Source organism: Oncorhynchus tshawytscha, linkage group LG18, assembly GCF_018296145.1.
Source record: "Oncorhynchus tshawytscha isolate Ot180627B linkage group LG18, Otsh_v2.0, whole genome shotgun sequence".
In the NCBI taxonomy this organism is placed as follows: Eukaryota; Metazoa; Chordata; class Actinopteri; order Salmoniformes; family Salmonidae; genus Oncorhynchus; species Oncorhynchus tshawytscha.
This window is the reverse complement of record NC_056446.1, coordinates 33,550,248-33,567,819: the sequence shown is the minus strand read 5'-3', so window position 1 is coordinate 33,567,819 and position 17,572 is coordinate 33,550,248. Positions and strand designations below refer to the sequence as shown.

Here is a 17,572-nt window from a genome sequence, read left to right as displayed (position 1 = left end):
TAGATTGGGAAGCTGGGCTGTCTATTTCATTAGGTTGGTTATTGTCTACCTGAGCCATTGCTCTTGTCTTTCATTACAGTAGGATAAGGAGGCTTTGTTTGCAGTGGGCTTTGTGACAGCCTCCTCCTCGTGTGGGTTACTATGTGTGGCAGACTTGGGTCCAAATAGGATTAGTTTTCTTTCAAACACTTTATCTGTGCTCGATTGAGCTCCGCCTGGCACAATGGAACCCAATTGAATTGTTCCAATAGTGCAAACCCTGCTTATTCGGTACTCCAAGCAGGCTTAACTAAACACTGAGAGAGAATGAATGCTATTTTAAGCGCAGGCCAGATTCTGTCTGGGGAAGCCCATCCACAGGCTTCTGTTAAGTCTGTCTGCTCCCAACTGAGGCTCCTTTGCCTGGGGTTAGGCTAGATGTATTACCCTGGGGTTAGGCTGGAGGTATTACCCTGGGGTTAGGCTGGATATATTTCTCTAGGGTTAGACTGGCTGTATCACCATGGGGTTAGGCTGGATGTATTACTCTGGGTTTAGGCTGGATGTATTACCCTGGGGTAAGACTGGATGCATTACCCTGGGGTTAGGCTGGACGTATTTCTCTAGGGTTAGACTGGCTATATCACCATGGGGTTAGTCTGGATGTATTACCCTGGGGTTAGGCTGGAGTTATTACTCTGGTGTTAGGCTGGATGTATTACCCTGGGGTTAGGCTGGATGTTTTACTCTGGGGTTAGGCTGGATGTATTACCCTGGGGTTAGGCTGGATGTATTACCCTGGAGTTAGGCTGGAGTTATTACTCTGGTGTTAGGCTGGATGTATTACCCTGGGGTTAGGCTGGATGTATTACCCTGGGGTTAGGCTGGATGTATTACCCTGGGGTTAGGCTGGATGTATTACCCTGGGGTTAGGCTGGATGTATTACCCTGGGGTTAGGCTGGATGTATTACCCTGGGGTTAGGCTGGATGTATTACCCTGGGGTTAGGCTGGATGTATTACCTTGGGGTTAGGTTGGATGTATTACCTTGGGGTTAGGCTGGTTGTATTACCCTGGGGTTAGGCTGGAGGTTTTACACAGCATGAGTCACTCCCTTGGTTGTTGACAAAAACAGACTAAAAACAGCTCAGGCTGTCCATCTTAATAACAACATCCCATTCAGACCTGGCTTTTCTGGGGATTCTATACTGTAATAATGAAGGAGAAGTAACTCAGGAGCCCACAGCAACGGGGACTGGAGCAGAGGAGTGGATTCATAGCCTGACTCAGGGTTTGTCTTCAGATACTGTATGTATATATATATATATATATATATACTTTGTGTTTGATGCCATTAACTAAGCAGACTCCTGTCCTTGGATGATAATCAAAAAGCAAAGTAACCACAAAAGCTATTCCACAGAATAAGACATGCTCAACTGAACCTTGCCTGTACATTACAAAACCACCATTGGATAATAAATGACTTCATAGGCCCAGTAAAGATCTGAAAAGAGAGGGATAGTATATGAAATGGATTAGACTGTATATTACTCTTCCGCTACACTGAGGGAAGATGGACACCCAAGGTGGCAGAGCCAGAGACAACAAGCTGCAACAACTTTCACAGCTCTAAAAATCTGTTTGTGATGATCTGCCAGACATCTGCACATTGTTACCAAGGCAACTGGAGCCTGGTCGTCTGCCAATCATAGTGTTTTTGTGGCGATATCTGTGTCCAGCAGCTCACTGCCTCCACAGAATGGTGGTGGTCAGATAGACACAAGCTCCTCAGCAAACCTGTTGAAATCCTGTGCAACTGAAGCTCAAGAGTGCTAGTCCACTAGATGCACAATTTGCATTGGAAATACTTGAATGGTGTCTTATGAGTCCAACCATAGATTATGTGTATATGTCTAAAAGAAAAGTCTATATGTAAGTATGTAAATACACTGAGTGTACAAAACATTAAGAACACTTTCCTAATATTGAGTTGCACCCCCTTTTGCCATCAGAACAGTTTCAATTTGTCCGGTCATGGACTTCACAAGGTGTCAAACGTGTTCCACAGGGATGCTGGCCCATGTTGACTCCAATGCTTCCCACAGTTGTGTCAAGTTGGCTGGATGTCCTTTAAGTAGTGGACCATTCTTGTTATACATCGGAAACAGTTGAATATGAAAAACCCAGCAGAGTGAAAGGTCTTCACACAAGCCAGTGCGCCTGGCACCTACTCCCATACCCATTTCAAAGGCACTTAAATATTTTGTCTTGCCCATTCCTCCTCTCAGCTTAAAAATACTTTTTTTAACCTGTCTCCTCCCTTTCATCGACAACTGATTGAAGTGGATTTAACAGGTGACATCAATAAGGGATCATAGCTTTCACCTGGTCAGTCTGTCATGGAAAGAGTTCCTAATGTTTTGTATACTCAATTTACCTGGTAAAGTAAGAGTTTAATAAATACAAATCAATACATTTATGAGTGGTATCTAGATCTATTTCATTATAGCCTGTGCTATGGTACTCTGTAAGCACTAGGGGGCAGCATATACTATCTAAATAATGGAGAAGTTTACTATGGGGAAGAACAGTATATATAACTCCAGATGTGCCAAAGCCTGATTGGCCAGACTGCCCTGATGTGACATCAGAGCTATGAATGCAAGCGAATACAGAGGTCCTGTAGAAGTCTATTTCAAGCTATTTAAATACCTGTTCATGATCAAACCATTGACCCCAATACATATATACCATTTTGCTGTCCTTAGTGAAAAGCAGTTTTGAAAATGAATTACATTAGTTATGATTTATTCGTGATATGAGTCGGAATTTAAACAGTTCCTATGTGTATTGGCCTTTCAAATGCCAATATGGAATATATCCTTGTTTTCCTCTGTGCAACTTCAGTCATTTGTAAATGGTAAGTAGTCTGAATACAAGCCTTTATTACATGGTTGATATTTTATTGACCGATTTTTATTTTGCTTCTTTCATGAGATTCAATCTCTGGTAACAACGGACCTCTGGTGGCTGCCTTCTGAACTGCTGCCTAATGAACTACTCCCAAATCCAATGTGCCTGTTCAATGTGTCAATGGATGTTTTTGAACTGTCATGCTTTGTGTTTTTATGTTTTTATATTTTTGTGGCCAGGTCACTCTCGCAAAATAGTTTTTTAATCTCAATAAAACGAACCTGGTAAAATAATGGTAAAATAAAATAAAAAGTCAATCTCCACACCAGGGTCATGCTCAGTGGGGCACACCGTAGAGTTCAGGCAGTACCGCCTCATTTCATTCCATTTCAAAACACCTTTTACCTGAACACAACCCAGTTTATAACCCAATATAACTACATACCCTGAGGTGGCTCATATTAGTCATGTCTTATATCCATAACAGTCTGAATTAAAGCTGCAAGCAGCATTGCCGGGGTTCAGCTGTGTGCCCATGGTGCCACCATCAGGACACATTGGACACATTACCAGGGCTGCCAACTTTTGAAGAAAGCTTGGACTGAGATTTTGTATGTGAATTTCATTGCCCCCTGGCACAACCCCTATACAGAATTTTAGTTTTAAAGCTAAAATAAGTGTGGAGAATAACAGTAGTGTTCCTGCTGACAAGCACAGTAATTACCCTATATATTAGCCCATTGTTAAGAATGAGAACTGTTCCACTGATCAGACTAAATAAAGTAACTAAATAATACAATCTCCTGAAGACAAGATTACATAAATCTTACAAACTTACACTTTTGGGTTCACAATCTGTTTGACAAAATTAAGTCAGGTCACCAAACTTCCCTGCTAAAACATACTCTAGGTCTGTTTGCTGCCTTGTCATTGTCACAGCATAAACACAAATCACCAAACGAGGGGACTAATAAGTGTAGAATAAATCAACTATAGTACATGCTGTCAAAAGGAAGCATTCTGCAATAGGGACAGCAATGTCATTTTGTTGACAACATTGTACATAAAACAACGCCACCGTGCTGCTCTTTTTTAAGTTTTTCTAAACTCAACAGAGAACGTTCTCTCTTGCCATTAAGTTCTTCTCTAATCTTGAGGGGTGTTTCTTTAAAACATGTATCCAATCTCCTTGATCCCTTACATAACTAGACCAATCAAACGCTTCAGAGTGCCACGGTTCTCGGTGCTGTGGCAAGACAGGACAATGATAGAGGTTCCGCTTCAGGTGCAGATGGTCCGATGTAATTTTATTTTGGAGCACAGTTGAAAAGTTAACACACTGACTATGGAATGGACTAATTAGAAACATAACAGCAGTACTTTTCAACACGTGAACACGCTTGCCAAATCAGAACTCAAAATCAAACTGATCATTCAATATAATATGCTTTGATGTATTTTGGACCATTTTCAATGATGTTGACTACTTTAAATATGGTCTTCTCCTGAACCGCTGGCCCGGCTCGTCGTCTTCTCCTGAACCGTTGGCCCGACTCGTCGTCTTCTCCTGAACCACTGGCCCGGGTCGTCGTCTTCTCCTGAACCGCTGGACCGACTCGTCGTCTTCTCCTGAACCGCTGGACCGGCTCGTCGTCTTCTCCTGAACTGCTGGACCGGCTCATCGTCTTCACCTGAACTGCTGGACTGGCTCATCGTCTTCACCTGAACCGCTGGCCCGGCTTGTCGTCTTCTCCTGAACCGCTAGCCCGGCTTGGCACCACATTTTGGTATATAGCATACATGTATGCACATCTTCATTCACATTTTCTAAGACTCCAAGACTAGCTGAAACAATATGGCCACTATGAGCCATTGAGCTCGCATGAATGTTTTTTCCTGTCCAACAGCGCCACAATGTGGCCAAACTTAACCATACTTTATAGTTGGACTAGACTTAAATCCTTGAACGTGTGTCCCAAATTTCACAGATCAAGAGATATAAAAATGTGCCTTATATAGCGCCAACGTGTGGTCGATTTGAAGGTTCTTGCATATGTTGAGTATTGCCATTGTTTGCAACATGTGCACTAAGTTTTATTACAATACCAATATCTGTGACTGATGTATAGGCATTTCTGTGCGAGATCACGCCCATATGAATGTTTATTGGTGACTAGCGGCCATGTTGTTTGACATACTAGCCTGAACAACAGTGTGTTGAGAGACCTTGGTCCATAGATGCCAGATATCAAGTTTTGTACAGATCGGTAATTCATTGCCAGAGGAGGAGCGTTTTAAGTGTTTTTCACAAAATTCTAAATGGCTGAAAATTTGTCCTTGAGGCAAATGTTGTCCTTGTGAGGAGAGGGACCTACATACTAAAACAGGACTCTAGCTCAGAAGGGATGAGTGGCATGAACTTTCAAAGTTTGCATTTTCAGTCACTTGTTATAGCTCCACCATGTAGCCAATTGGCATGGTATTGCATGAGAGGGTGTGGCCCATGAACCTTTACCATCATGCCAAGTTGGGGTGGTCTAGGGCCTATCATCTCACGATAATTTGCATGTTATTTTATTTTCCTGTATAATAATAATGAACACCAGCAAATACAATAGGGTTTCACCAGCTTCCCTGCTTCCCCCCCAATAATGTGGTTATTATTATTTCCAGATCTACAGCATCTCTAATGACAGCATCATGGCAGACTCTTCCAACATCATTATTTGTACATTATAATACAGTATGTTAATAACCAGTGTGTCGCCCCAAGGGAGCATAGGAGGATAGTATCTTCCTGGTTAGCATGTGAAGAACACAAGGACCTAATCATAGGCATATTGATGGACTGTGAAAGTTTGCTTATCTGAGTAGCTCTGTACATTCTCATACAATGAGCACCAGAGCAGTGGATTCCAATACATGTCTATGGGATGTCGTGCTTCTTTAATGTAAATATATTTGTTTGAGATAAACAGTATTCTGCCCTAATTAGAAGTGGTTTGAATGGCTTGGTTATCCCTCAATATTATACGTAGGCCCAAGCATGCATGGCAATCTGTGCCAATTTCTATTAGACTTCTTTAAAGCCATGTTTAATGACTGCCATTGGCAGGGCCAGAGTGCCCAGTTTACAGGGACCCGACTGACCCTTCGCAGAACTTGTCCATCTGTCTGGGAGCCAACGAGGGCATGCAGTAGCAAACCTGCCCGCAGGACGATAAAGGAGAAATAACTTTCTGGTAATTACTCCGTGACGTCCTTTAAACAGCTTCCAGACAACTCAGAGGACACTGAGATGTTTCTGAAGGTTCACTGAATTCGGAGCATGTTTCACGGATTGCATCAGAGAGTGAGTCCCACAGGTTTCCTGTTTATGCTCATACAAGTTCTCATTTTTAGAATAACATTCACTTTGAAGGGGAAACATTTGAGAGGATTTAGGCTGATAAATGTGTGGTTATGACTTTGAGTTGTGTGTATTTGATCAAATGAGGACAATGTTTTGGTTGGGTTCATAGAGGGGAATACTGAGCCAGAAATATTGCGAGCACAGTGTGGTCTGAAACAAGCTCATTGTTGGTGCAAGCAAAGTGCTCCATATATCACCGTTAGGAGCTGCCATAATAAATACTAGTCTGTGTCAACAGTACACATAGACTACTGAGAAAAATAGCTCTGTTTATTCTAACACGGCATGGATTTATTTATATCCTCACAGTATATTGGACCGCATTTTGATACATGCAAAAGCTATGAAAGTAGTTATGAAAATGTGCGATATGAGTTGATATGCGATATAAACAGACATATTTTGTAAATTGATGTAGTGAGTCCCTATGTGTGTTTTGACCTTTAAAATTCCAATAAGGAACACCACCTTGTTTTCCTTTGTGCAATTAACATGTAAACGCTCTGAATATGATCCTTTATAGCATAGTTGATATTTTTACAGATTTTATTTTCTTCATTTCATGAATGCATTTCAATGTAGTTATTAGTGCAGTCTGTGGTAACATACTCATCTCTGGTGGCGACCTTCAGAACTGCTGTCAGATCCAAGTCCATCTCCACTCATCAAATCAAATTGTATTGGTCACATACACGTGTTTAGCAAACTTATTGCAGTTGCAGCGAAATGCTTGTGTTTCTAGCTCCAACAGTGCAGTAATATCTAACAAGTAATATCTAACAATTTCATAACAAGACACACAAATCTAAAGTAAAGGAATGGAATTAAGAATATATGTACTCTGGGTTGACATCAAGGTCATGCTTAATGGCGCATACCGTAGAAACACATAACAAATATTTGCATTCTTATTGGACACCTTCAGGTAGTACCGCTCCGTTTCACTCTACTTTTTTTTTTTTAAACTACTTGTCAGGATTTGGCCAGGGTTGTTCCGGTTTTGGTCACTAGATGCCCCCATTGTGCTTTTTGACCCTTTTGTTTTCCCTTGTTCCCAGTTATTATTTGCACCTGTGCCTCGTTTCCCTTGAATGTATTTAAACCCTTAGTTGTCCTCAGTTCTTTGCTCTGTGTGTGAATGTTGGCACCCAGCCCCAGTGATGCTGTGAACATTTGTTATTCCAGTTGGACTCTCTTGTGGTACTCTGTTTTTGTTCTTGTTTATTTATTTTTTAATTATTATCTTTTGAGGCTTTTTTCTGCTGTACCAGCCACCTTGTGGATTTACCTTTTTGACTTGGAGGATCACCTTTGTTCTCTTGGAATTATTTTGATGTTGTGGATTTATATTTTTGCCTGAAGAACTTTCCTTGTACTTGATTAAAACACCGTCTCCAGTACTGCTGTGTCTGCCTCATCTTCTGGGTTCTGCCCACTATTAGTGGCTCAGTTTGCTAAGTGACTGTTTCTCACACTGGAGACCTGGGTTCGTAACCAGGTCCTGACACTACTGAACACAACCCAGTTTATAACCCAATACAATACTAGATGCCCTGAAGGAGCTCATTCTATTCATGAGTTCCTTCCATAACAGTCTAATTGATAAACCCATAGCTGTGAAGCACAGCGAGCCCCAATAATGTGGTTATTATTTCCAGGCCTGCATCTCTAATGACTGCATCATGGCAGATTCTTCCAACATCATTATTTGTACATTATAATACAGTATGTTAATGGCCAGTGTGTTGCCCCAAGGGAGCATAGGAGGATAGTATCTTCCTGGTTAGCATGTGAAGAACATAAGAACCTAATCACAGGCATATTGATGGACAGATCTGCCTCCTCACCATTATTGTAACATTGAACACTGTGGAAGTTTCCTTATCTGAGTAGCTCAGTACATTATCATACAATGAACACCAGAGCAGTGGATGCCATTATATGTCTATGGGGTGTTGTGCTTCTTTAATGTAAATACATTTGTTTGAGTTCAACATTGTTCCGCCCTGATTAGAGGTGGTTTAAATGGCTTGGTTATCCCTCAAAATGTTATGCATGCCCAAACATGCATGGTAATCTGTGCCAGTTGCTGTTATACTTATTTAAGGCCATGTTTTATGGCTGCCATTGGCAGGGCCGGTGTGCCCATTTTACAGGGGCCTGACAGAGCCAGTGTGCCCATTTTACAGGGGCCTGACAGAGCCAGTGTGCCCATTTTACAGGGGCCTGATAGAGCCAGTGTGCCCATTTTACAGGGGCCTGACAAATCTGGTGCAGAAGCTCCCCATCTATCTGGGAGCTAACGAGGGTATGCAGTAGCAAGCCTGTCTGCAGGACGACAAAGGACTACATACTAGTCTGTGTCAACAGTGCACATAGACGACTGAGAAAAAGAGCTCTCTTTACTCAAACACGCCATGGGTTAATTTATATCAACACATAGTGTACAGAATTTTGATACATACAAAAGTCATTTGTATGCAATACATACATATTTTCAGCAGAATTGTTAAGAAATATGGAAGCTTAAACCATAACTTCTTTTAATTTAGTGTCCAAGAAGAAAAATTAACATGAGTTTTTCAAAAGACAATATTACCTTTTACATTTCAATTAGTCAGCATGTCCCATTCATAGTCCTTCTCCAGGATAATCATTTAACATAATAGCACGCTCCATAAAAGTTACAGGGGCTCTATGACAATCAAATACTTCCTAGATCACATTTAGATGAATCTTCTACACCAGACTGTCGTTATTTAGCGCCTTCATTACCACATAAATAATCTTTAGGATCGTGAACCCGAATGGAGTCTGTAGCTATTCATAATAACTCTACACAAATCAACAAATTCATTACAACAGGAGTTAGATAAAGCTAAGGAATATTGTAGACAGCCAAACTGACTATTTGCAGAAATAAACCTCCTGATGATTGGGAACAGATGTCTGCCGGTAATTACAAGTTAAATGAAGACAGAAGTCAGCTGTATATCCCTGGTCACTTTTTCACCTCATTTGATTTCTCAGCAATAACTGGCAAAGATCCATTCAGTTTCAAGACAGAACATATTTACAATAAAGCAAAACCAGCTGAAGATGAAATGTTTCAGTCTGGATCAGTTCTTTCAGAGGACAGACGGATATCCAGACAGACTCTTGTCACGTCACAGTTTGCTTCACAAGTTGTGTACATTGTATCCTTTGAGTGGCCAGTCTTCCACTGGAGGTGAAATTTACCGGCAGGAAATATTTATCCGACAACCTTCATTTTCACATTTTCCCAAACACTTCTTTTGCCCTCTTCCTGAATTGTATCCCCACAATGACATACAGGAAGGGGTTGATGGTGCTGTGGGCGTACGCCAGGTAGGTGGACAGCTGTATGGTAATGTCCAGAATGTGACCCCAGAGGCATCCTGGCGTGACTTGGAAGTAATCCAGCGTGTCCAGGAAGCGCACTACCTGGTAGGGCGTCCAGCAGATGAGGAAGACCGTGAGGACAGTCAGGACCAGTTGTGTGGCCTTCCTCTCTGACCTCACCCCGGGAGTTTTTCTGATCTGACTGTCTTTCAGACTGGTCACGATGTGGCGGCTGCAGTATGACACCACTATCACCGGAAGTAGGAACCCAACCACGTTATTGGTGACGTTGCGCTGGATCTCCCAGTCCGGATGGGGGTAGGCCAGGACGCAGGCCATCACCCCAGCCTTGGCCACGTATTTCACCCGGCGGAAGACCAGGATGGGCAGACTCAGCAGGAAGCCCACGATCCATATCCCCAGGCAGATGCGTTTGGCCCAGGCCGCCCTTCGAAGTCGGCTTTGGAACATGGGCCGGACCAGAGCCAGGTAGCGATCGACGCTAACCAGCACCAGGAAGAAAACACTACAGTAATAGTTCATGGAGATGGCCACATTGACCAGCTTGCATATGGGCTCGCCGAACTCCCAGTGGTAGTTGTTAGCGATGGTGGCGGCCCAGAAGGGTAAACAGGACACCATGACCAGGTCTGCAGCCGCCAAGTTGCCCAGGTAGACATCAGCCACGGTGCATGGCTTCCTCTGCAAACAGAAGACACAGAGGACCAGACCGTTGGCCACTACGCCCACCACGCTGAGCAGAACCATGAAGACCGGCTGGTAGGAGGAAAGCCAGTCCCAGGCTGCTGTGTAGTTGGTGCAGTTATAGGGGTCCAACTCGGTCCAGTCCAGCTTTGAGTCTGGGCCCTCAGTGTGGAAGAGTCCCTCGGTTGTGTTCAGGAACATTGGGAAACTGGACGAAAATGTTTTATCTACGTATTTTCTCAATGTTTTTTCAAGTTGGAACAATCATTGAACTGCAACATCCTTAGAAAAAAGAGACAACACATGAGAATTCACCAGTGGAGATTGGTGGGAGGAGCTATAGGAAGAGGGGCTCATTGTAATGACTGGAATGGAGTTAATGGATCAGAGTCAAACGTGTGGTTTCCATATGTTTGATGTGTTTGATACCGTTCCATTAATTACATTCCGGCGATTACAATGAGCCCGTCCTCCTATAGCTCCTCCCACCAGCCTCTGGAACCCACGTAAGGAGTGTTTCCTGCTCTCTCTGGTCATACCTATTACTTTTAACAGCGGAAAAGTGAAATACTGGACATGAATAATGAGAAACAGACACCGGCGTAATTTTTCACTGATGCTCAGGAACCCTGCAAGTCTGCTAACATTAAGTGAACCTGAATTCATTCTGACAAGACAAACACAGTACTGCCATGACTTGTAAGTTAGTCCATTACATAACTGAAACAATAGCACATTTCAAAACTGTTCAAATAAGCTCAGACCTCTGTTTAGCTTCTGTGTGCTCCATGTTCATACAGTACTCATTTTCCTGACCATAAAAATGGCCGATTCATTATATGTTGAGGTGTGCATCCACATTTTTGCTATTTCTAACTTGGATCTGTTACAATTCAGCCACTTTGAATCATTTCTCCTTTTCACATTCTTAGAATAACTTGTTTTCATTTGGCCAACATTTTGTAGGCGCCTCATCTAATACACTTTCCGAACATAAAACATTGTCGTTAATCATTATGAATTATCTTTCCTTTCATCTTTTTCATTCCATGAAGATGCCAATTGGCTTTAATGTTAACTCACCTTATCTCAAGAGCTCTATGGTCTCCTTCCTGATGTACACGTCCTCTGTGTTCATTCCCCATGTATCATCACCATGAGCATCTCTCCTCAACTGAAGAGTGTTCTGAGAGGATGAACACTCTTATTTGAGCCGAACACAGATCATTACAATGTCGTCACTCTGCCCTCAAACAGAGACCATTTTTTTCTCTATGTAAACCTAGTTCTTTCTGGCTCACTGAACAAAAATATAAACACAACATGAAACTATTTCAAAGATGTTACTGAGTTACAGTTCATATTAGGAAATCAGCCAATTGAAATAAATTCATTAGGCCCTAATTGATGGATTTCACATGACTGGGAATACAGATATGCATCTGTTGGTCACAGATACCTTAATAAAAAGGTAGGGCCGTGGATCAGAAAACCAGTCAGTATCTGATGTGACCACCATTTGCATCATGCAGCATGGAACATCTCCTTCACATAGAGTTGATCAGTCTGTTGATTGTGGCGTGTGAAATGTTGTCCCACTCCTCTTCAATCGCTGTGTGCAGTTGCTGGTTATTGTCGGGAACTGGAACATGCTGTCGTACACATCAATCCAGAGCAACCCAAACATGCTCAATGGGTGACATGTCTGGTGAGTAGACAGGCCATGGAAGAACTGGGACATTTTCAGCTTCTAGGAATTGTGTACAGATCCTTGCGACATGGGGCTGTGCATTATCATGCTGAAACATGAGGTGATGGCGGCGGATGAGTAGCACGACAATGGGCCTCAGGATCTCATCACGGTATCTCTGTGCATTCAAATGGCCATGGATAAAATGTTATTTTATTGTTCGCAGCACAAGGTGCACCTGTGTAATGATCATGCTGTTTAATCAGCTTCTTGATATGCCACAACTGTCAGGTGGATCAATTATTTTGGCAAAGATTTAATAGAATTGTGGTACATTTCTGGGATCTTTTATTTCAGCTAATGAAACATGGGACCAACACTTTATAATGTTGCGTTTTGTATTTTTGTTCAGTATATTTGTAATTTAAACCACGACCCACTTACTTCCCTTGGAGATATTTAATAAGAGACACATTTACAGTAGTAATGTTTTGCAAGTAAACTGCAGTGCGCTAGAGCCATACAAGTGCGGGCAAGTCCATTAGAGAGGATAACATGTTTAGAATACATTTATTCAGAGTTTAACATTCTCCCATATTAGTTGATTAAATCCCAGGATACAGTATTTCAATTGGCTGTGGAGCTTGTCTCAGGTCTCTTTTCACCACTCATGCCAGATACATTTTACAGGGTAAACTGAACATGAAATAGTTGAAACACACTGTGTAAAGTATGACACTTTCTGTCATGTTCATTGGAAATTCAGTTGAAAATTCAGACTCTCTTCCCAACATCAGAAATTAAACAGTTTCCACAGAAAACAGCCATGGCTAGGCTATTGGACTGTAATTGCACTAAAGCAACCAGTCATCCAAATCTTTATGGACCAGTGGGAACACTGACCTTTGAATCCCCTGAGACTCTGGGCTTTTTCACCGTAATCTTGTAAAGTACAGCCAGCAAACCCCTGATGTAATTTGTTTATCATGTTCGTACAGAAATGCTATTAGATTTGGGGAACATAATTATAAAGCCCGTCATCGTCCTTAAGGTGTTTATGTTATGACCTTGGCCTGCATGTTTACTTAGATCTTGGTGAAGGGTCACTACAGGGAGATTACTTTCCATCATTTCTGTGACAGCTTAGCTTTTTAGCTTCATTGTTCTGCAATACAGAAAGTAGAGTAAAATACATATGAGAATTACCCTCTTTTCTCTATATTACATTTCCAGTACACAGCAAATTGGCCAGTGTTAAAACTTCTTAGGGCTGCAATCCCGTTGTCAGGATGATATGACAACAGCCAGTGAAAGTGCAGGGAGCCAAATTCAAAATAACAGAAATCTCATAATTCAAATTCCTCAAACATACATGTATCTTATACCGTTTTAAAGGTAATCTTGTTGTTAATCCCACCACAGTGTCTGATTTTAAAATAGGCTTTACAGTGAAAGCACCACAAACGATTATGTTAGGTCACCACCAAGCCAAAGAAAAACTCAGCCATTTTTCCAGCCAAAGAGAGAAGTCACAAAAAGCACAAATAGAGATAAAATTAATCACTAACCTTTGATGATCTTCATCAGATGACACTCATAGGACTTCATGTTACAGAATACATGTATGTTTTGTTTGATAAACTTCATATTTATGTAAAAAAAATCTGAGTTTACATTGGCGTGTTACATTCACTAGTTCCAAAAACATCCAGTGATTTTGCATAGCCACATCGATTCAACAGAAATACTCATCATAAATGTAGTTGATAATACAAGTTATACACATGGAATTATATATATAGCTCTCCTTAATTTGTTATGGCTGCAATCCCGATATCGGGATAAATGTCATCAACAACCGCTGAATAGCATAGCGCTACATACAGTAAATATTACTATAAATATTTATATTCATAAAATCACAAGTGCAATATAGGAAAACACAGCTTAGCCTTTTGTTAATCCACCTGTCATGTCAGATTTTGAAATTATGCTTTAAAAGCGTTTGTTTAAGTTTATCGATTGCACGATAAAACATTAAGTACACTTAGCATCAGGTAGCACGGTCACGAAAATCAGAAAAGCAATCAAATGAATTGTTTACATTTGATGATCTTTGGATGTTTTCACTCACGAGACCCAGTTAAACAACAAATGTTCCGTTCCATAAAGATTATTTTTAGATCCAAAATACCTCCGTTTGTTTGTCGCGTTATGTTCAGAAATCCACAGGAAAGAGCGGTCACGACAACGCAGACAGAAATTCCAAATAGTTTCCATAATGTCCACAGAAACATGTCAAACGTTTTTTTTATAATCAATCCTCAGGTTGTTTTTAAAATATATAATCGATAATATATCAACTGCAAATGTCTTTCACAGTAGGAGAGGGGAAAACAATGGCTGTCCAAATTCTGTTGCTCGAGCAAAACTCATGTGACCACTTGACGCGATGTTATCGTTCTTTATTTTTCAAAATAAAAGCCTGAAAATATGTCTGAAGACTGTTGACACCTTGAGGAAGCGATTGGAAAGGAATATCATATCCCTTTAAATCCAGCAAAGGGAGGCTATGGAACATGGAGTTTCCTGTTTTGATTTTCCTCAGGGTTTCGCCTGCAATATCAGTTCTGTTATACTCACAGACAATATTTTGACAGTTTTGGAAACTTTAGAGTGTTTTCTATCCAATACTAATAATAATATGCATATATTAGCAACTGAGACTGAGGAGCTGGCCATTTACAATGGGCACCTTTTCATCCAAGCTACTCAATACTGCCCCTGCAGCCATAAAAAGTTAATGCAACTGTTGTGTCAGATTTCAAAAACACTTTAAAGCAAACCATGCAATAATCTGAGACGGCGCTCAGAAAAATAATCAAATTATCCACCATGTTGGAGTCAACAGAAACCAGAAATCAAATTATAAATATTCCCTTACCTTTGATGATCTTCATCTGAATGCACTCCCAGGAATCGCAGTTCCACAATAAATGCTTGATTTGTTCGATAATGTCCATTATTTATGTCAAAGTAGCTACTTTTGTTAGCGCGTTAGTTACACATATCCAAATGCTCGTGCATTACTTCGGACAAAAACTTCAAAAAGTTATATTACAGGTCGAAGAAACATTTCAAACTAAGTATAGAATCAATCATTAGGATGTTTTTATCATAAATCTTCAATAAAGTTCCAACCGGAGAAATACTTTGTGTCTAGAGGAGCAATGATACACAGGGCGATATGTGGAACGTCCATTACCAGGAAATGGCTCTCTGCCAGTAACCTGACTCATTCAGCTCGTATTCAGTCCCACAACACAGTAGAAGCCTCATTCAAGTTTCTAAAGACGGTTGACATCTAGTGGAAGCCCCGGGAAGTGCAACTTCATTCATATCCCACTGTGAATTCAATAGGACCTGGGATGAAAATCGACCAACCTCAGATTTCTCACTTCCTGTTTGGATTTCTTCTCAGGTTTTTGCCTGCCATATGAGTTCTGTTATACTCACAGACATCATTCAAACAGTTTTAGAAACTTCAGAGTGTTTTCTATCCAATACTAATAATAATATGCATATATTAGCAACTGAGACTGAGGAGCAGGCCAATTACTCTGGGCACCTTTTATCCAAGCTACTCAATACTGCCTCTGCAGCCATAAGACGTTTTAACATGCTTTCATTTTCTTGGTGTTACATTGTTAGTGTTAAGAGGTGTTGAGTTGTTTTTACACCATCTGTGCTAATATAACTCCCAGGTGAGAGTTACTGTACAGAGGTAGGGCAGTGGCACTTAGCAGTGTTGATTGAGCTTCCAGGTTTAACTTGAAACTTCATTTTCATCTAATTGCCGATGGTGCAAGGGCAGCTGGATTGGCAGCAATGAAAGGTAAGTGATATGTTCATTTTTTAACAAGTTAGCTGGTGGACAAACTTGTTATATCGGCTAAGTGAATTGTCGAGATCTTTGTTTGTAGATATAGCTACATCTGATAAGATTAGATTTTGAAGATTGCTAACTAGCTAACATGGTTAGTTAACATTAGCGCTAGATGACTTCGCTATCTAGCTAAATGTTAGTGGGAACTTTGTTTCACCTTCATTAGTTCGCTAAAATTAGTAAACTATTACATTTGAGAAAATTAATCGAAATCCAAAAGGATCAGAGTTAGGCTGTACCTTTAGGTGATTTCAACCATGTGCATGTTGAGTTCACGAGGCCAACTAACATTAGTGGTGCAGCAGGTGCATGGTATTAATTGGGGTGTGACCTAGTCTGATCAATTTGAGCCTCGTTTGGTGCAGCATAATGCTAGTCAGGAAGTGAAGGTAACAACATGGCTAATATCTAAAAATGTGTTCTTCAAAACGCATATAACTAAGAATGTTTTGTCTGGTCAAAAATGGTTTGATAGCTATCTTGCTACAGTGGGGAGAACAAGTATTTGATACACTGCCGATTTTGCAGGTTTTCCTACTTACAAAGCATGTAGAGGTCTGTAATTTTTATCATAGGTACACTTCAACTGTGAGAGACGGAATCTAAAACAAAAATCCAGAAAATCACATTGTATGATTTTTAAGTCATTCATTTGCATTTTATTGCATGACATAAGTATTTGATACATCAGAAAAGCAGAACTTAATATTTGGTACAGAAACCTTTGTTTGCAATTACAGAGATCATACGTTTCCTGTAGTTCTTGACCAGGTTTGCACACACTGCAGCAGGGATTTAGATAGGGTAAGTAGGCTTGATAGGGTTGTCCTCTGTCATTTAGAGCATGAGTCCAAATCAAATAATTCAAAACGGAGCACGGAGGGCACTTCTCTGTTGCGTACTCCGATTGTACACATTTCGAAGCATGCATCGATGCAAGCTTAAATGAAAAGTATGGACAGAAATATGAAGCAACCACATAAAAACCAATGCAACATTTCTTGAAATCAATGGCAGGTATTATTTGAGCTGAAGCGAGATAAAATAAGCTCCGACTTTGGAACAAAATGTTGCCCATTCACTTGTCATATGTTGCTGGACTACAATATTTTATCTTAAAAACGTTAAATACTTTCTGTGTTAATTCTGGCATGTTTAAAAGCCAACAATACCCACTGTCGTATGTGTAGTTTGCAAGCCCATAGTAAGTCAATAGGGTGAACTGGCTAGTAACTGCTGTTAGCTAGCTAGCTAGCCACGAATAATTGACATCTACCTTGCATTTTTATTTATTTATTATTTCACCATTATTTAACCAGGTAGGCTAGTTGAGAACAAGTTCTCATTTGCAACTGCGACCTGGCCAAGATAAAGCGTAGCAATTCGACACATGCAACAACACAGAGTTGGAATAAATGGAATAAACAAAACATACAGTCAATAATACAGTAGAACAAAATAAAACAAAAAGTCTATATACAGTGAGTGCAAATGAGGTAAGTTAAGGAAATAAATAGGCCATGGTGGCGAGGTAATTACAATATAGCAATTAAACACTGGA

The 17,572-nt window shown here is 40.7% G+C and overlaps 1 protein-coding gene across 1 annotated transcript; it reads right to left on the bottom strand.

The window, feature by feature from the left end:
- Positions 1 to 8,833: 8,833 nt before the first annotated feature.
- Positions 8,834 to 11,544, bottom strand: LOC112218120 (B2 bradykinin receptor). Its single transcript, XM_024378716.1, has 2 exons — positions 11,459 to 11,544; positions 8,834 to 10,657 (listed from the first exon to the last, which is right to left on the bottom strand). Exon 2 carries the CDS (start codon positions 10,574 to 10,576, stop codon positions 9,581 to 9,583), a length of 996 nt encoding a protein of 331 aa, XP_024234484.1. The 5' UTR covers positions 10,577 to 10,657; positions 11,459 to 11,544; the 3' UTR covers positions 8,834 to 9,580.
- Between the last annotated feature and the right edge of the window lie 6,028 nt (positions 11,545 to 17,572).